The 18,630-nt window shown below is 46.3% G+C and overlaps 1 protein-coding gene across 10 annotated transcripts in view; it reads right to left on the reverse strand.

Moving 5' to 3' along the window:
- TMEM178A (transmembrane protein 178A) overlaps positions 1–18,630 on the reverse strand; it is a 29,073-nt gene that overhangs the window by 6,488 nt on the left and 3,955 nt on the right. The window contains exons 1-3 of one of the 10 annotated variants that reach the window (XM_081188787.1): positions 14,991–15,509; positions 13,154–13,251; positions 2,506–4,054 (exon numbers count right to left, since the gene is read on the reverse strand). The exons of 3 other annotated variants lie outside the window; for them this stretch is intronic. In XM_081188787.1, coding sequence (XP_081044913.1) covers positions 13,196–13,251; positions 14,991–15,417 — 483 coding nt within the window. In that variant the 5' untranslated portion in view covers positions 15,418–15,509 and the 3' untranslated portion in view covers positions 2,506–4,054; positions 13,154–13,195. Of the gene's footprint in view, positions 1–671; positions 737–1,071; positions 1,093–1,260; positions 1,363–2,505; positions 4,055–13,153; positions 13,252–14,990; positions 15,510–18,630 lie in introns of those variants that run through there. 6 more of the 10 variants (XR_014006510.1, XM_081188789.1, XM_081188784.1 and 3 more) reach the window with 6 other exon arrangements.

Consider the following 18,630-nt stretch of genomic DNA (forward strand, 5'->3'; position numbering starts at 1 on the left):
ACCAAGAACAGGCCTTATATGCTGAAAGCACCATGATTAATTCCCGGTTTTTCCAGTTAAAAGGAATTCAGGTAGACAGCTGTGGAAAGATCCTTGCCTGAAGCCTTGGGAGAGCTGCTACCAGTCAGATGAGATGACAATATTCCATAAACCAAGAATAAAGAGTCAAGGACTGAGAAAATGTCAACACTATGCATTGAAAGCATTATTGTAACACTTTAATGTCATGGCTTCCCCCAAAGAATCCTAGGAACTGTAGTTTGATAATGGTGCTGAGATGAGACCCCCTTGTCCCCTCAGAGCTAATATATTCTGAGTGGGAATCATAGCTCTGTGAGGGGAATAGGGGTCTCCTAACAACTGTTAGCTTATTTGGGGGAAGACATAATTGTTTAAAGTGTAAGGCTTTAAATGTAAGGTTCTAGATGTGGGAGCTGTAGCACGGCAACACCTGGGAGGGTCATGGGTTCTCCACCTCTAATTTATGGCTTCCACAAGAATCAACACAAATAGGCAGTTATAAGGTAGATGTTTAGATAGGCAAGGTGTTGTGTATTGAGTGGCCTAAACTTGTTGGTAGGTTAAGAACCGGCAAGCCAATCTACAAAACATTCCCAAACTCTTCCCCAATAAAAATTAATGGACAATTCTCCCTCCGATAAATTTATCACCTGTTAACAAAGATCCAGAATCTTGCCAGAGTTCAGATTTGGTCTGTTAACTCACTCTCACCTGCCAAGAATTTTGAGCTTAAACTGTTTGTGACATCATTCATGACAGCAGAATGTTATGTTTGCATTCAGCTCAAGCTATCTCCATGCCAACAGCATTGGACAGTAATAAATCCCTGTTACTAGAGAGCCATCAATGCAAAACTCTCCAGCAAATTTTATTGTTGCTTTCATGCCCTATGCCTGATTTAAGAGCTGTGTGTGCTGGCCTGAAAGCCTGTTTCCAGGAGTTTATAATCTAATTGATCCAATATATCCAAAGTTATTTGATAACCTCTCTTGTGAATAAACTCACTTCCAATCCCCACTTCCTTTCATCCATTTATAGCATTCAAAATACCTTAAAATCCTTTTGAAATGTCCAGTATATCTAGACTGTGTTCCAGGCTTCCTTGCCATTTCGCATGTAGAAGTTGTTGGCTCACCAAATAATGTTACTGGCGGGCGGGGGGGGGGTCAAAACGCCTCTTCATTCCTAAACACTTCCCCTATAATAAAAGTGAATATAGCCCCTATATATATTCATCACCTGCCATGATGATCCATCTTGCCAAAGTTCAGACATGGGCAGTCTGACTGTTAACTGCCTCTCACTCTGCCAAGACTTTTGAGCATAACTTGTTTATGACATCATGTGTGACATCAGAATGTCCGTATTTGCATTCTGCTCAGGCTATCGCCATGCCAACAGGGGTGGCAAGTAAACCTCTGCAACTAGAGTCCCATCAGCCTGAATATCCAATATCTGTGGGTTATTGTTTATGCCTCCTTGTTGGCATTTGTCTGCCTCAAGAGACAATAGAAGAGTGCACCTTCCTTTTTATTAAACAGGAATAACTGGTCCCCCAAATCATTTTATTCAGGACGTGGGTTTGTTCAAGCAATCTCTTCAGTCTTGCTTGAAAAATATTCCAGGAAGAGTCTCCAAAAAGGACACTGAGTTTGGCAGTAACTGTCAGGGGTGAATAATTGGTCAGCCAGCTAGAACGAGCCCCAAATCTGTGGCAGCACTAAGCCATGGGGGTAGCCAAGCCCATGAGACCTAAAGCACAAGTCACACTGAGATCTTAATTGGAGACTGGGTTGCCAGCTGGCTTTGAACTCTGAACTGGGGCAGGAGCAAGGAGCAAGAGTTCATTGGGAAGAGGCACTGCCTGTTAAGCCACTCTGGGAATTGTCGCTCTGTGAGTGGAGTATGGGGTTCTCCTAACAACTCTCAGCACCCTTAATGAACAACAGTTCCCAGGTTGCTTTGTAGGAAGCTATAACTATTTAAAGTGGTATGATACTTACTTTTGGTAAGGTGAAGATGTGGACATAAGGTGGGGGGAGAAACTTACAAGAAGCTATTTGGGTATGTTTTTATGCAAAGTTGTTACTTTTTTATCATTCCAATTCTTTAAAAGGCTGTGTTTAAGATGATGATAATAATAATAATAATAATAATAATAATAATAATAATAATAATAATAATAATATATTATTATTTATACCCCGCCCATCTGGCTGGGTTTCCCCAGCCACTCTGGGCGGCTTCCAAAAGAATATTAAAATACTGTGATACATCAAACATTAAAAGCCTCCCTAAACAGGGCGGCCTTCAGATGTCTTCTAAAAGTCTGGTAGTTGTTGTTCTCTTTGACATCTGGTGGGAGGGCGTTCCACAGGGAGGGCGCCACTACTGAGAAGGCCCTCTGCCTGGTTCCCTGTAACTTGGCTTCTCGCAGTGAGGGAACCACCAGAAGGCCCTCGGTGCTGGACCTCAGATTAGACATATTCTACTATAGAAATCTGAAGGGGGAAGTAATTAAAATCTCTTTAAAATTATTTTGGGTTTGAAATTATTCAATTATAAATATTTTTCTTTGGAGCAGGGGGCTGTGTGGAAAAAAATGTGGAAGCTGGAGAACAGTTTTCTTCAACCCTTCTGTTTTCCCAGCTTTTCTTCTGGACTGGCAGATTTCTAACCCTGCCTGACAGTGCTTTCATCTGTGGACACACAACCTCCTGAAGGAACATGTGATGTACCTTGCTGCAGTGCATGGCACTCACAGTTCCTCTGGGCTCTCCTAGAGGCCTTGTGGTGGCAGCACATATGCCTTCTAGAGTTGCTCCTGGTGCATGATATGGCAATGCCTCACCATAGCAGGATGGTGTTCTAAACACACACACACAGCTACAACGATTACACCGCTCTATCCACTTTGCAAGATGATGAGGATCTGGTTCATTTGCACGATGTGTACTTTCCGTTCCACTATTGCACAGAAGCATGTCCTTCAGACCAATTTTTGCATAAATGCTGAAAGCTCTCTGCGAAGTCTGCTGGACCAAAGTGCTCAGTAACTTAACTGGCACAGTTTCTTTCCAACTAAGAAACTGGAACAAGCAGATTTGCACCCAAGGGATAAAACCTTGCAATTCTTTGTTACATGCCAACTGTGGCATAACTCCCTTGCATGGAAAGAAAGAGCCCACTGAGTCAGAGAGGTGAAAGGTTAAATAATGCTGGAATGTCTCAAAAAGACAAGCAAGCAAGCTTGAGGTTCTGGACAACAATACGGAGCAAAAAGAGCTGTAGAGACTAGGGGTGAGGTGAAGAAGCTGAAGATGTTTCGGCTGTGCTTGTAAAACTAAGTAAGAGCAAGGGAAGAAATGTTTGCAGAATTAAAAGAAAGGCATCACAAACACTTTTGATAGCTTCAGATCTTATGTTTAGTTCGTGGTACCTAAATTTAGTGTTTTTTATGCATTTTACTGGACACTTTAATAGAAGCTTTTTGATACAGCTTTGTTGTTGGAGAAGTGCATCACAAAATATTGACAGATTTTGAAGGATAGCTTTGTTTCCCTGATCCCTAGCTAAAAGTCAAAGGGGAATCATTCACATTCCATCTGAGTTCATTGCTACAAGTATGAACATCAACAACAAAAGACCCTTTGAATACATTAGTAGCAGTCCATTGAACCTAGAAGTGGCAATGCACTAATTTATCTTCATTAGAACCAGCCAAGGGCCTGTCATGGCTGACGATTAGTTACCAAATATAGCAACACAAGTTGGCTACTAGTGCCTGGGATGCATATCCCCATTGTCCAATAGAAAGACTAAGCCTGAAGAAATGCTGATTTCCATCAAGTAACATTCTGGGCATTCCTTGCTGTGAAGAGCAATTGCTACAACATGTGCGATATTTGGGGTATTCTCAGAGGCATGGAAGGATCATTAGTAGGAGAAGCACAAGAAACCCTAGCATCTATTGCAAAGAAGGTATTTTCTTCTGCTCTACGGTGTAGCTGGATATAAATATTAAATGTTCTCCCTAGAGAAACAAGCAGTGAAATGTCATAATGATTCTGCCGATTATGATCATGAAAGCACTTAAAGCAATATCTATTTTTAAACTTTGCTACTAATAGGGAAGTACATCCCTTGACTGAGGCTGACAAAAATTCCACCATTTCTGTTTGCACAGCACAATTAGCACAATTTATAACCCAATTCTCAAGACAATCTAGTGAATGCATGTTTGCATTTTCAGAGCAACTGCACTGAAACATTTCATTAAGAAGATTGTTGTCTTGTGCCTCAGCTGCTATAACATGCCACATGTCATAGTAAAAGAAAGCCTGCAACCATAATGATTTTCTTTTGAAACCCAGCAACAAATCTCAGTGGTACCTACAAGCTCATTGCCTAGTTTTATTACTGAATTTTTTAAAATGAGCATTACGGTTGCCGGCTGTTCCTTAGCATGATGTGAGAAGAACAATGGAAGAGGAGAAGTTGAATCCAAATGGAACCACCAAATATCAGTCTCAAACTCTGATCTGGCCTTTGTGCTCCTGGGCCACACTGCCACCTATAACACCCTTGAGTTGAACTATTTAGGAATTACACAGTGTATAGTTAAAACTATGGAATTCACTCCCACTATGGCCACCAACTTGGATGGCTCTAAACAGAGGTTGGATGGCCATCTGTCAGAGATGCTCTAGCTGTGATTCCAGCAGGGGGTTGGACTAGTTGGCCCTTGGTTTCCCTTCCAACTCTACAATTCCATGATTCTGTGAGGAATAGATGAATTCATGGAGGTAAAAGCTATCAGGGCCTACTAGCCACAATGGCTATGCTCTGACTCCACAGAGGCTTTATGTGTTTGAACTGCAGCTTCTGGAAATCACAGGAGAGGGTGCTCTTGCACTCGGGTCCTGCTTGTAAATTTCCCGCATCTGGTTGGCCACTGTGAGAACAGGATGCTAGACTAGATGGGACATTGGCCTGACCCAGCAAGCTCTTCTTGTGTTCTTTCTGTAAGACTGTGTTGCACATTGCTTAGCAGGGTAAAGTATTTTACATTCTTTATATATTTATACACCAGCCTTCCCCAAAGTGGAGCTCTCCAGAAGTTTTGGACTTGGTCACCTCAAGAGATTTTCCCACCACACCCCACACTTCTCTCCTGGCACCCCCTCTCCCAATTATTCTCCACTCCTCCCTTCTTGTCCAACCCCCATTTACTGGCAGTTTTCTCTGCCGTCTCCTCCAACTCCTTCCGGCCTTGCACTGAGGGTTGGATGGATAGTGAACTATTCTAGGCAAAGTGGTGCAAAGAGTGCCTGCATTGCCACCACTACAGCTATGATGTTCATTTAAACTTGAGGGAAGGAAGCTATCTTAAAGTGTTTTAGGTTTGGGTTTTTTCAAAGTTTAAACAGGCTTTCTAGGTGTCCCAGCAAATCACAGGGACAGTAACCATTCTGCACATTTCTTTTAACTTTGGCTTGGCAGTTGTAGGGGAAGGGGAGAAGGGGGCAACACAAACGTGAATTGGACACCCTGGGGTCTCCAATTGCTGATGCCTATGCTAAAGCATTGAGCTGGATGCAGGGAATACTGATTTCAAACCATAGTCAGCTGTGAAGTTTAATGGGTAGCTGTGAGTAAGCTCCTTAAATGAAACTGCATTAAACATCCCCCACCTATTTCGCTCTTTTCAAAAAGTAATTGTGCTGTTGATAGAATTATCTTGCCCTTTTCTCACTCACCGAGTGAGCTAGCAGTGCAGCCCACAACCTTAACTACTTAACCACCTTGTAAACTTCCATTTCCCAAACTTGACTGTCTTAGAGGGACCTCATTTGCACTTGTAAGCAAAATGTCACACTCCAGAGTGGACAACCAGAAGATGACATTAATGCCTACTGACTAGGCTTTCTATTTGTCCACAGAGGGGGAAAGAGAGCACTGTTAATGGGGGTATGTGCAACTCTTTCAATACTGAAAACAGGAGTAATAGTGGTTATATATATATGGCGATCACTCATAGCAGAGTAAGATTGTCTTCCATGAATAGTAGTTATACTAGACAACAAGGTATATACAAAGTAGCAAAAAGGGAAGCCTTAGAGCCTCAATATAGGATATCAGAACAGTTAAGATATAGGATATCAGCGCAGTTGTCCAGCTAGTGCAATGAATCTTCCTTCCTTTTAGTTTTGTTATTTAATTCAAAAATAAGAGTACAGCAACAGAACATTGGAGTCAGAAGATACAGCAACCCAGGATGGCATTCAACTAAGTTTTACTCAGAGCACACCCACTGAAATTAAAGGATAACTTTGATATAGAGGCTTTGATTACCAAGTAGGTCTTGAACTAGCCCACAGAGGGGGCAAACAAAAGTCTGGTAGGGAGAAAAGGTATTTGGGCTCAAAAGCTGTTTTGCTGCTCCATTCCTCACTCCCCTTGCCATGCAAGTGAAAGTCCAAACCAGGCACCACAAGGTTCTCTGCATGCAAGATTTCCCTTTTGCTTAGACCAGGGATGGGGAACCTTTGGCCCTTCAGATGTTGCTGGAACAAACAGAAATATCCATCATCCCAGACCACTCCATGCTAGCTCTGACTGATAGGAGTTGTACTCCCACAGCCTTGATACGGAGACCAATTCTCTTAGTGGATTTGATATCTAGGGACAAAGGAGATCCCATGTTGACATAAACAGGATTTCTCAATTGTAGTGCCCAGCTCTATGCATGCTGAGAAGAGCGGAAGAAGTACATAAGCTTGAAACCTCCTCTTGATCTCACAGTGCACACAAGAGAAGTGCATCTAAAGCTAATTCAGAATATACCACAGCAGAGCTGTTGGAGTGGGTACCCAATCAACACTACTGCACTGGCTGCCAATATGTTACCAGGCCAAGTTTATGGTCTTGAACAACTTGGGACCAGTTTACCTCTTGGAATGCCTTGCTTTGTATACCACTGTCCAGGAACTTCGATGTTCAGGAGAGATTGTCTTATTAGTGACGTATGCTCTTGAGGTTTGTCTTAGTTATCTAGGACTAAGGATGGTGTCACCTGCCCTTTAGAGTTTGGAGTATGCCTCAGTAAACATCAGGCAGGCATCTACAGTACTGAAACCCATCTTAAAACTCCCATCTTTTCACCCATGCTTCCCCTGAGGGGTGATCCAGCTATGCTGATGTATTAATTTGATCTTCTGATTTGTAATATATTTTGTACCTGTTTTATGAATGGGATTCTGCTGTTCATTTTATGCTATTCATTGTCATGATGTTTTCTTAACATTGGTAGTACATGTTTTTGTTTTTTTGCAAATAAATAATTAAAAATAAGCAACCCCCATAATCAGAATTTACTATCATTTAATTGTTTAGCTAATAAGATATCCAAGTGCTGTCAGATTTCTCATCTCAGAATGGTTGGTTACTGCCAGGATTGTTTTTGTCAGGCTCCGGAAGGCTGAAAACTATACCATCAATGACAGAATATCTGACAAAAGCTTTGGAGAGTACGGAAATGGACAAACTGACTGATATTTCAAAGAGAAAAATGGTGCTGATTGTACTTTATATCAGTATCATTGATGGATCAGTGGGCACCATTTATTATTTACTGGAATAAACACTGTAACTATGTATATCAAAAGAAACTTGATTTTCCAAGAGGCTCAGTACAAAAATACAAATTATTTTGTCAAAAATAAAGAAAAGAAAAATATACTCTTTTTTCAGATGGCCTTTCTTTATGTTGCTGATTCTGCTCCAGGAGGAGTATAAATTTCCTGGGTCAGCTTGACCCTTCTATCTCAATTGTATGCTTGATGTTTTCCTGACAGCAAGTCATTTTTGCTTTATTTTAGCATTTGAGCCAGCTTTTAGTCACCGCTGGGCTAGCAACAATGTCTCAGCCAATTCAAGGAATTGTGCTATGAAGTATCAGCCCCGGAGTTTGGCTCCATTCTGCTTTCCTTCCCTGTATGCAGAAGCTTTGGAGGAGGCTATGCCATTTTCCTGGCAGATCTACTGCACGCAAGTGATTCCCCACAGCTGCATGCATAATACTGTACCACTTTGTGGCTAGCTCCTGATCCAAAAAGCTGTTGCATACTAGTGGCACATTCTGGAAGGAAGGACTTATTTACACCGTACACACAGTTAAACCGTGGGATTTTCTACCATGAGACACTGTGATCGCCACCAACCTAGGTCACGCTCACACCATACATTTAGTAGATAGGTAGCCGTGTTGGTCTGCCATAGTCAAAATAAAAAAATTCCTTCCAGTAGCACCTTAAAGACCAACTAAGTTAGTTCTTGGTATGAGCTTTCGTGTGCATGCACACTTCTTCAGATACACTGAAACAGAAGTTGCCAGATCCTTCTATATAGTGAGAAGGTGGGGAGGGGTGTTACTCAGAAGGGTGGTGGGAATGGGAGATAGGCAGATAGCTGAGAGAGCCTCTTGACGACTCTTAACGACTGTAATAGGTCTTACAGGAAAAGGCAAGGGGTGGGAAGGTGAGAAATGGTTTAGTTATGTATAGTGAGATAAGAATCCAATGTCTTTGTTCAGCCCAGGTCTTTTCATGGTTTTAAGTTTGGTAATGAGTTGTAATTCAGCAGCTTCTCTTTCCAGTCTATTTCTGAAATTCCTTTGTAGTAAAACAGCTACTTTGAGATCTTGTATAGAATGTCCTGGGAGATTGAAGTGTTCTCCTACTGGTTTCTCTGTTCTGTGATTCTTGATGTCAGATTTATGTCCGTTTATTCTTTGGCGTAAGGTTTGGCCTGTTTGTCCAATATAGAGAGCTGAAGGACACTGTTGGCATTTGATGGCATACACAATGTTAGACGATGAGCAATTAAATAGTCCCGAGATGGTATGTGTGATGTTGTTGGGGCCAGTAATGGTGTTGTCCGGGTGTATGTGGCAGCAAAGTTGGCATCTGGGTTTATTGCAGGCTCTGGTGCCAGTGTCTGTGTTAAGTCTGGTTGTAGTATTATTGTGGGTTAGGAGTTGTTTAAGATTGGGTGGCTGTCTGTAGGCAATGAAAGGTCTTCCTCCCAGAGCTTGAGAAAGAGAACTGTCATTGTCCAGGAGAGGTTGTAGATCTCTGATGATGCGTTGTACTGTTTTAACTTGGGAGCTGTATGTGATGACTAGAGGTGTTCTGTTATTTTCTTTTTTGGGTCTGTCTTGCAGCAAGTTCTCTCTGGGTATCAGTCTGGCTCTGTTGATCTGTTGTCTAACTTCATCTGCTGGGTATTTTAGTTCTGAGAAGGTTTGCTGTAGATCCCTTAGGTGAGAGTCTCTGTCTGTAGAATTGGAACAGATGCGGCTGTAACGTAGTGCCTGGCTATATACAATGGACTGTTTGGTATGTTTGGGATGGTAGCTAGAGGCATGTAGATATGTTTGTCGGTCAGTTGGTTTGCGGTATAAGGTGGTGTCTATGCGCCCATCCTGTATTTTTATAGTAGTGTCCAAAAAATGTATTTCTTGCATAGATTGATTCATTGTAAGGTTGATTGTGGGGTGAAAATCATTAAATTTCTGGTGAAAGGTGTCCAGGGTCTGTTGACCATGTGTCCAGATGATAAAAATATCGTCAATGTATCGCAGGTACAAGAGAGGTTTGAGTGGGTAGGAGTTCAGAAAACGTTGTTCTAAATCTGCCATGAAGATGTTGGCATACTGTGGGGCCATGCGGGTGCCCATTGCTGTGCCGCTGATCTGAAGAAACAGGTCATCACCGAATTTGAAGTTGTTGTGGGTAAGGACAAATTGGCAGAGTTTAGTGGCAAGGTCCGCTGTGGTTTTATCTGATATGGTGTTCCTTATAGCTTGTAAACCATCGTTGGGTGGGATGTTGGTATACAGAGATTCCACATCCATAGTAGCTAGTATAGTATTGTTGGGAAGATTATTTAAAGATTGTATTTTCCTCAGAAAATCTGTGGTGTCACGTACATAGCTGGGAGCATTGATGGCATATGGTTTCAGAACAGAGTCCATATAACCGGAGACACCCACTGTAACAGTGCCAATACCTGAAATGATGGGGCGTCCTGGATTTCCTGGTTTGTGTATTTTGGGTAGAAGATAGAAAGTTCCTGGTCGAGGTTCTGTTGGTGTGTTGGTGAGGATCTGTTCTTGGATGTGTGGGGGTAGCTCCTTAACAATCTTGTTTAGTTCTTTCTTGTATTCTTGTGTGGGGTCTGAGTCCAATTTTGTGTAAAAGGCGGTATTGGAAAGTTGTTTGTGAGCCTCCTGAATGTAGTCAGTTTTGTTCATGATGACGACAGCTCCACCTTTGTCTGCTTCTTTAATTATAATATCTGGGTTGTTTCTGAGATTATTTATGGCTCTCCTTTCAGCATGGTTTAGATTTTGTTGTAAGCGATGGTGTTTTCTGGTCACATCTGTTTGGATTCTGTGGCGGAAGCAGTCAATGTACAAGTCCAGTGTGGTATTGCGTCCATCAGGAGGGGTCCATGTGGAGTCCCTTTTTGTGTAACACTTTTTCGGTGGTAGTTGGTGGTCCGTGTTCTGTTGGGAGGGTGGTTGTTGTTCTCCAGTGGGTTGAGAGGCGTTGTGTTGTGAAGTTGTTGTTTGCTCTGACTTGTCTTGTTGTTGTGTGTGTTGAAAATACTCCTTCAGGCGTAAACGGCGGAAAAATGCTTCCAAGTCCCCGTAGAACTGAATCATGTGTGGGGATTTGGCAGGGCAGAATGACAGTCCACGTGAAAGGACTGATTCCTCGGCTGGGCTGAGTGCGCAGGGCTCTGGAGTGTGGCGCGGAACTGCCTGTGCTCCAGGGCTTCTTGCAGCTCCGCGCCACCCTCCCGATCCCGGCGCGAAGCTGCGCGGGGCTCTGGAGGGTGGCGCGGAGCTGCAAGAAGCCCTGGAGCACAGGCACCTCCGTGCCACCCTCCCGATCCCGGCGCGAAGCTGCGCGGGGCTCCAGAGGGTGGCGCGGAGCTGCAAGAAGCCCTGGAGCACAGGCACCTCCGTGCCACCCTCCCGATCCCGGCGCGAAGCTGCGCGGGGCTCCGGAGGGAGGCGTGGAGCTGCAAGAAGCCCTGGAGCACAGGCACCTCCGTGCCACCCTCCCGATCCCGGCGCGAAGCTGCGCGGGGCTCCGGAGGGTGGCGCGGAGCTGCAAGAAGCCCTGGAGCACAGGCACCTCCGTGCCACCCTCCCGATCCCGGCGTGAAGCTGCGCGGGGCTCCGGAGGGTGGCGCGGAGCTGCCTGCGCTCCAGGGCTTCCTGCAGCTCCGTGCCACCCCCCGGATCCCGGCGCGAGGTCCTGCGGGGTCGCAAGGCTTGCAGGCAGCAGCCTGCAGCCCATAAGCTCGGGGGATAGCAGGGAGGCGCAGCGCCGCCACCCCGCTATTCCCTGACCTGATCTGAAGGCTGGGGGGGGAGCAAGCTTGCTTCTCCCCCCCCCCCCCCGCCAGCCCCACAAGCTCGGGGGACAGCGGGGCAAGCCGCTGCCCCACGGAGGCTAGAGATGCTGTCCCTGAAGGCAGAAGAGGGAGATGGAGCGCTCTGTCTCTCTCTTCTAGCTTGGGGATGGCTGCGCAAACCTGGGGGGGAAATAAATTTTTTTCCCTTGATTTCCCCCCAAAAAAACTTGGTGCGTCCTATGGGCCGGTGCGTCCTATAGGGCGAAAAATACGGTATACTGTGTCAAGAATCATAGAATTGTAGAGTTAGAAAGGACCATGAGGGTCATCTAGTCCAACCCACTGCAGCACAGGAATCGTTTGCCCAATGTGGGGCTCAAACCCACAACCCTGAGGTCAAGAGTCATGTGTTCTACCAACTGAGCTATCCCAGAACATGACATCTTCTTTTGTGCCTTTACATTTCTTTCTCTCTTTAGAGTATTTGGGGGGGGGGGTTGACCCTCCAGAAGTCATTGTACTCCATCCAGCTCCCATCAGTTCCAGTCAGCATGGCCGATGTTTGGTTGTTATGGAAGTTGTAGTCTAGCAACATGCTGAGTTTTTCCTGCTTTAAAACGCTTAGACACATGCAGGGGGGAAAGCACAACAGGAAGTGGGTTTGGAAAGAAGACGCCAGAGGAGGGTGTGCTTGACCCCTTCCCTGTCCACCTCTTACCTACCTTTAACTAGCACAGCCCTCCCTGCACAAGCTACTTTGCTCCCCAAGTGGTTCCAAACATGGGTCTGCATGAAACAGGTCATTCCTAAGAGGGAATGTGCTGCAAGATATACTAATTAGAAACAATACTACAGTATATCCATTAAGTACAGTCTGAAACTGGCAATTTTGCAAAATTCAAACTTAATAAAGGCAGAGCAGAGCATGCTCCATACTAAATCAGCATTTGCCAACCTGATGCCTCCCCAACCAAACCTTTTGGACTACAACTCCCTTCAGACCAAATCAGCAGACTGGGGCTCACAGGCATCGTTGCCCAAAACAAGTGGCCACCAGGTTGGTAAAGGCTCTACTAACAAATGCAGCTTGAAAACAGCACTTTCAAACAAATAAATATAGCAGGGGTGGTGAACTTCAGCCCCAGGGGCAAAAGCAGTCCTCCTGTCATCTCTATGTGGCCCTTAGGACTCTCTCCAGACCACGGCCCCTTCTCAGCCATGCCCCCTCCTCACCAGTTCTACTTTGCATATTCATTGAGCATTTTTGCCTGACTGGAATGTGTCCTTGAGCTCTGTTAATGCCTCTTGCTTGCCTGTGTGAAGACGTGTAAAACTAGCCAGTTGTATAAAGTCATTGCTCCTCCCACTTTTGCTTATGGCCCCACCCACCACCAATGGCATGTGGCACCCAGAAGGTTGCCATAAGGAGATGTGTTCCTTGGCCTTAAAAAGCTTCCCCTCCCCTGCAGTGCATAGTGCCACTATCCTGGCACACAGGGAGATTGATGGAGAAGCACATTACAGATTAACCATGTGCTGTGGTGGTTGTGTGGTCCATGCATTCCATTAACTGAGAAATGATGGAAGGATCATGGCTACTTAAGGAAATGTACTCTCCAAGTCCACAGAAAGATGTAAGCTGATTCTCAAACTAACGTGACACTGGAACGTTCCACTTTCCACTTTTGGAGCGCTAACTCACCAATATTTAAGATTTACACAGATCAGAACATCCCTCTCTTGCTCACATGGGCTTGTCATTTGGGGAGGAGGACAAAAGGCGGCTGGGAACAGCAAAACCTACAGCAGCAGAGAAGAGGATAAGGAGGGATTATATTTCGGGTTTAAGCATAATTTGAAGGTGGGCAGTGAAGACAGTGAAGAAGAAATCACAGAGTGATTGTGCTGGTAAAACTAACATTTTGGCCGTATTTAAATACTCTGCTCTTCCCCCCTTCCCCTCTTTTTTGACTGTTGTTGATAATAATTTACATCCAAAAATAGAAGCTCATAAAACTGAGGGGGGGGTTGGGGGGAGCAACCTTTTGCAACCCAACACTATTAGGTGTCCAGTATCTGGGTGAATCGCATAATGGGTCTGCTAACCCTAACAGAAAGGAGATTTAAGTTTTGCCTCCTGGAGGAATGAGTACAAAAAGGTCAAAATGCTAGTTTCTTGGGCTAAGAGGCCTATCTAATACCTCGATAGAAAGGTGGTCTGTGGTTTCTGTGTGCTTGGTGGGGAGGTGAATGCTGCTTCTGCATGCCAGGACATTGAACAGTATCCATTTATTGTGAAGGGAAGGTCACAGTGCCTTTGTATTAAAGAGGAGAGTGCAGTGGCTGCAGAGCCTTTTCGGGATGAAAAGGGGATTCACAGGGAGTGAGAAAGAACCTGCACAGTGTGTAGAGATGCAATAAGATGAATGATACCAATGGTTGGCTGCTTGCATTTTGTGGGGAAAAGACACACACTGCTACTATACATGCGTTCAAGGCTTGATCTGTGGTTCTTTTGAACATAACGACAGAGAATGGGGCATGGAGACATAATAACTAGGAGTCATGATATGGCAAATGGGGGCTTCACAAGGCATTATCAACGGTTCTGTGCCGAGGAATACATGAAGCACTGGTGGAGGGCAAGAGAAAGCAATGTGTGAATGATAAGGAGGAACAGGGTCTGGAGTGCTAAAGTGCATAGTGCCACTATGCACACAGGGAGATTGATGGAGAAGCACATTACAGATTAACCATGTGCTGTGGTGGTTGTGTGGTCCATGCATTCCATTAACTGAGAAATGATGGAAGGATCATGGCTACTTAAGGAAATGTACTCTCCAAGTCCACAGTCACTCGGCCATGCATTCCATCACCGATGCACACCACTGGTTCCTAATGAATTGAGCGGTTCTCCTGATGTCCGTCTTGCTATGCGCTCCACGAGAGAAAGAGGAGAAAGGGTAGGAAGCAGGAATATGCAAGAGAGTTACAGGACAACATCGTGTGAGGAAGGTGGAGCGGAGAGAATAAAGCCAATAACCAGAAGTGAGGAGCGCAAGGAATGACAGAAGACAATGCTGGAGTGGAAGAGGAAGACTCGGTCTGGGCAATAACAAAGAGGCAATGCAGTATTAAGCGATGCTGTGCACCCAATAAGTGACTTTGCCTAGAGATGTTACTAGGGCTGTGTGCAAAACCAAGTGTCGGTGCGTACGCTCAGGAACAGGCTTGGTTCCTCCAAACTGGGGGAGCGAAGGGGTGCCCAAAATCAACGGCAAGGAGAGGATATTGGTGTATTAACTCTGCACAGAGGTCTTATAAAGGGTTCAGGGATGATGTTTTGGGGATGACAGGGCGAAAGGACGGCTTTGGCTTGGGGGACAAAGAAGGTGTGTGCCAGAGGCAAGGGAACCCAGTGAAGAAATGATAAGGGGGTCGTGCATGGTGATCCTGTGATGGGGGGCACTCCATCAGCAGGCGAGGAAGGGGAAAGGGGGGAGGGCGCGAGCTGGGGGCGACCCTCCTGGCCGCCTTACCTCTCTCCACCAAGCTGTCGAGGTCCCTGTCGACGCCCAGGAAGTAGCATCTCCTCCAGAGGCCGGCGTAAGTGGCGAAGAGCGGGCGGCCGCAGGGCGACTGCAGCACCCCGAGCCCCACCAGGGCCCTCCAGTTCTCCAGCGGCGGGAAGTCGCCGGTGGGCGCGGGAGCCGGAGCTGCGCCGCCTCCTCGAGGGAGCCGCCGCTTGGCGCCTCGCAAGGGCAAGTGCGGCAGCGGCAGGAGGCGTCGCCGCTGCTCGGGCGAGTGGGCGCTGCCGGCGCGGCTCTCGCAGCTCTCCCGGTGGCGACGGGGGTCGGTCTCGTACCAGTGGTCGCTGAAGATGGCCGTGACGAGCAGCGCCAAGGAGCACAGGCTGAGGCACAGGCTGAGCGCGCCCACCAGCCCGCGCCCCCGGCCGCCCCCCATGGCTCGCCCCCTTCAGAGGACGCCCCGCCTGGCGTCAGAGCCCCCGCACATCGCGGCGGCAGCGGCGACGGCAGCGCGGCCACCGGCGTCCGGGCGGGAGCATCCCCGGAGCACGCGCGCACAGCCCCGGCACGCGGCGGACTGGGCGGGCAGGCAGGCGGACTGGGCGGGGGGCGTCCGTCCCGCGCGTCTCGTCCACTCCCCGCGGGCGGGCGGGCCGAGCTGCACAAAGGACAGCGCGGGCACTTGCAGCTGCAGCCGGCGGGCGCCAGGGGGAGCAGCAGCAGCGCCGCCGATGCCGCCTGGACTGGACGGCGACGAAGTGCAAGGAGACGCGCGAAGGGGACGGCGGCGCTGCCGCCAACGGAGAAGGGAAAGGGCGCACCTCTCTCCGCAGGGCAAGAGAATGGGCTCGTAGATTTCGCACTCTGGACTTAAAGGCCCCACGGAGTGGTCATGTGCATTTCCCAACTTCTTTCCAACTGCTTTTTGCCCAGCCTGTTGTGTCTTCTAGAGATGAGCCATTGGCTTGATCCAGCTAGACTCTTCTTGTGTTCTTATGAAAGAAGGAGCTCAGCTTCACTCTCTTTAGTCTTTAAGAGAAGTAAAGGGACCCCTGACCATTAGGTCCAGTTGTGACCAACTCTGGGGTTGCGGAGCGCATCTCTCTTTATTGGCCAGGGGAGCCGGTGTACAGCTTCCGGGTCATGTGGCCAGCATGACTAAGCCACTTCTGGTGAACCAGAGCAGCGCACGGAAACGCCGTTTACCTTCCCGCCGGAGCGGTACCTATTTATCTACTTGCACTTTGACATGCTTTTGAACTGCTAGGTTGGCAGGAGCAGGGACCGAGCAACGGGAGCTCACCCTGTGGCGGGGATTCGAACCACTGACCTTCTGATCGGCAAGTCCTGGGCTCTGTGGTTTAACCCACAGCGCCACCCGCGTCCCATGCTTTTAGAGAAAGAAAAGCCAAAAACCACAAAAGAGTTATACAGGAGCAACTTACGAGTTGTGTACCTCAACACCATGGTGACTGATGCCAATTGGGACTGTTAGGGCAGAAGGCAAGGAGGCCAGCAGCAGGTGGCGCCAGAGCCAATGACAGACAGAGCCAACTAATCCTAGTTTTGTCCTCATTCTTCTCCTCCCTGCTGTATTCTACAAGGGTAACAGTGGAGGAAGAAGCTGCCAGACAAGGTCACCCTCTGGACTGATAGGAGGCAGGTAGCTGGGGACCAATTGAGGGTGGACAGAAATTGCTTGAGCAGTGTCCCATTTGCCCTATTGGAGCAACTTCCACTTTCACATTGTGAGAACTCCTGCCTAATAAGAATAATACTGTAATTTATTTATAACCCGCCCATCTGGCTGGGTTTCCCCAGCTACTCTGGGTGGCTCCCAACAGAATATTAAAAGCACAATAAAACATTGAACATTAAAAATCTCCCTATAATAATATTTAATGTTAAAATGATAAACTATTATAAGCAACAGATTATGAAGTAGATAAAAGCATGTGCTATAATGCAGCAAGAGGGGGTAAACAAGGACACAATGTGGAGGATGGGTGGGAAGTCAACTTTTTAAATTGTACTGTATTAAATTTGAATTAATTTGAATGAATCTGTTTGAAAATAATAAAAAAATAACTGGCCAAAACAAAAACAAAAAAACAGTTCACCTAAGTCACCAAGGCAATAAGTGATATGCAGCAAAAGCACAAATTACATCAAAAGACTATATTAAGCAAAGTACATTCAGTAATATAGGCAGGACCAAATTATTGGATATATACATAAAGAAGCACAGAAGCTTAAGTGCAGCAATGCAGCATTAATGGAGCAAAAATGCAGTTCCCGTATTTTTATTTTTATTTTCATAGCAGGCGTGATGATGTTATCTACTGGAACAGTACTTGCCAGTGACGCTAAGCTTGGGAAATTGGAGGACAGGTCTGATTTGGCACATGCTCCCTCTGCTGTGTAGGTTGGCTCAAACAGTGACTGGCCCAATGTCACATAGTGAACTTCATGGCTGATTAGGTATATTAACCCAGGTCTCTCCAGGCAAAGCTCATAATGATAACCACTACATCAGCCTTCGCCAAAACATGATTGTATTATTGTCAACTGACTTGCTGCTCTTTGGGGATATATAATGGATCAACACACCCACCTTCATTTCTGAACTTTCTTTGGGAGTTTGGCAATAGACTGTCCATGGAAGCTATCATAATAAATACCTGCACTTCAACATTTACCACTGCACCAACCTGGTGTTCGCCATATATCTCAAAATACAACTCCCATCAGGCCATAACTGGCTGGGGCTCATGGGAGCTACAGTTTGCGATATATGGATAACACCAGGTTGGTGCAGTGTTGCTCTGAGTTACAAAAAGTAACACACACACACAAGGCCAGCCCAGTACATTTTGGCACATGAGGCAGACCCCAAGATGTTGTCCCCCTCCCCGCTAGGGAAGAAGGGGGTGCCAGGTGAGGGAGGATCTGTCAGGAGCTCGCCCTACACTCAAGTAGGACCCTGGCAGAGACACATGCCCGACTGGCATGTTCTCTCCTTCCTGGTTGATCGTTCGGGAGCTTCAAAAGCTTTCTTCTGCCAGAACATCATAGCGACCAATGCCAACAGACATTGGCACACTTAGGAATCCGCAGAGTGTTTGCAGTTTGCGTAACAGACCTCAGCAACTCAGCATTTTGGCTAATCTACTTTATTTACATATAAACACACACGGAGCACTGCAACATGGCTCCCTCTCTCTCTAGCATCAGACAGCAAAGAGAAAGAACAAAGGATAATAGTTCCACTTCATGGAACACTGTAACACAAACATCCTGTCACCGTCACTTCCCACTCTGTGGAGTCAAAACATACACCACCATGTGAAAGACAACAATCCCATGACTGAAATCACGGAGCAGGAATTCTAACAGGATCTACATCAAGAACAAAGGTAAACAGCTAAAGGAGATAGCCAAAGGACTGTCACATGTAGGATGGAGCAAACTTGTTTTTCCCCCTCCTGCTTCAAAGAGTAGGACCCAAACCAATGGCTTCAAGTAACAAGAAAGGAGATTCTGACTAAACACCAGAAATAATTTCCTGACAGTAAGAGTTGTTTGACAGTGGAACAGACTCCCTCAGAAGGTGGTGGACTCTCTTCCCTTGGAGGTTTTTAAGCAGAGG

The sequence above is a fragment of the Podarcis bocagei genome, assembly GCF_964188305.1.
Source record: "Podarcis bocagei genome assembly, chromosome: 3".
Taxonomy (NCBI): domain Eukaryota; kingdom Metazoa; phylum Chordata; class Lepidosauria; order Squamata; family Lacertidae; genus Podarcis; species Podarcis bocagei.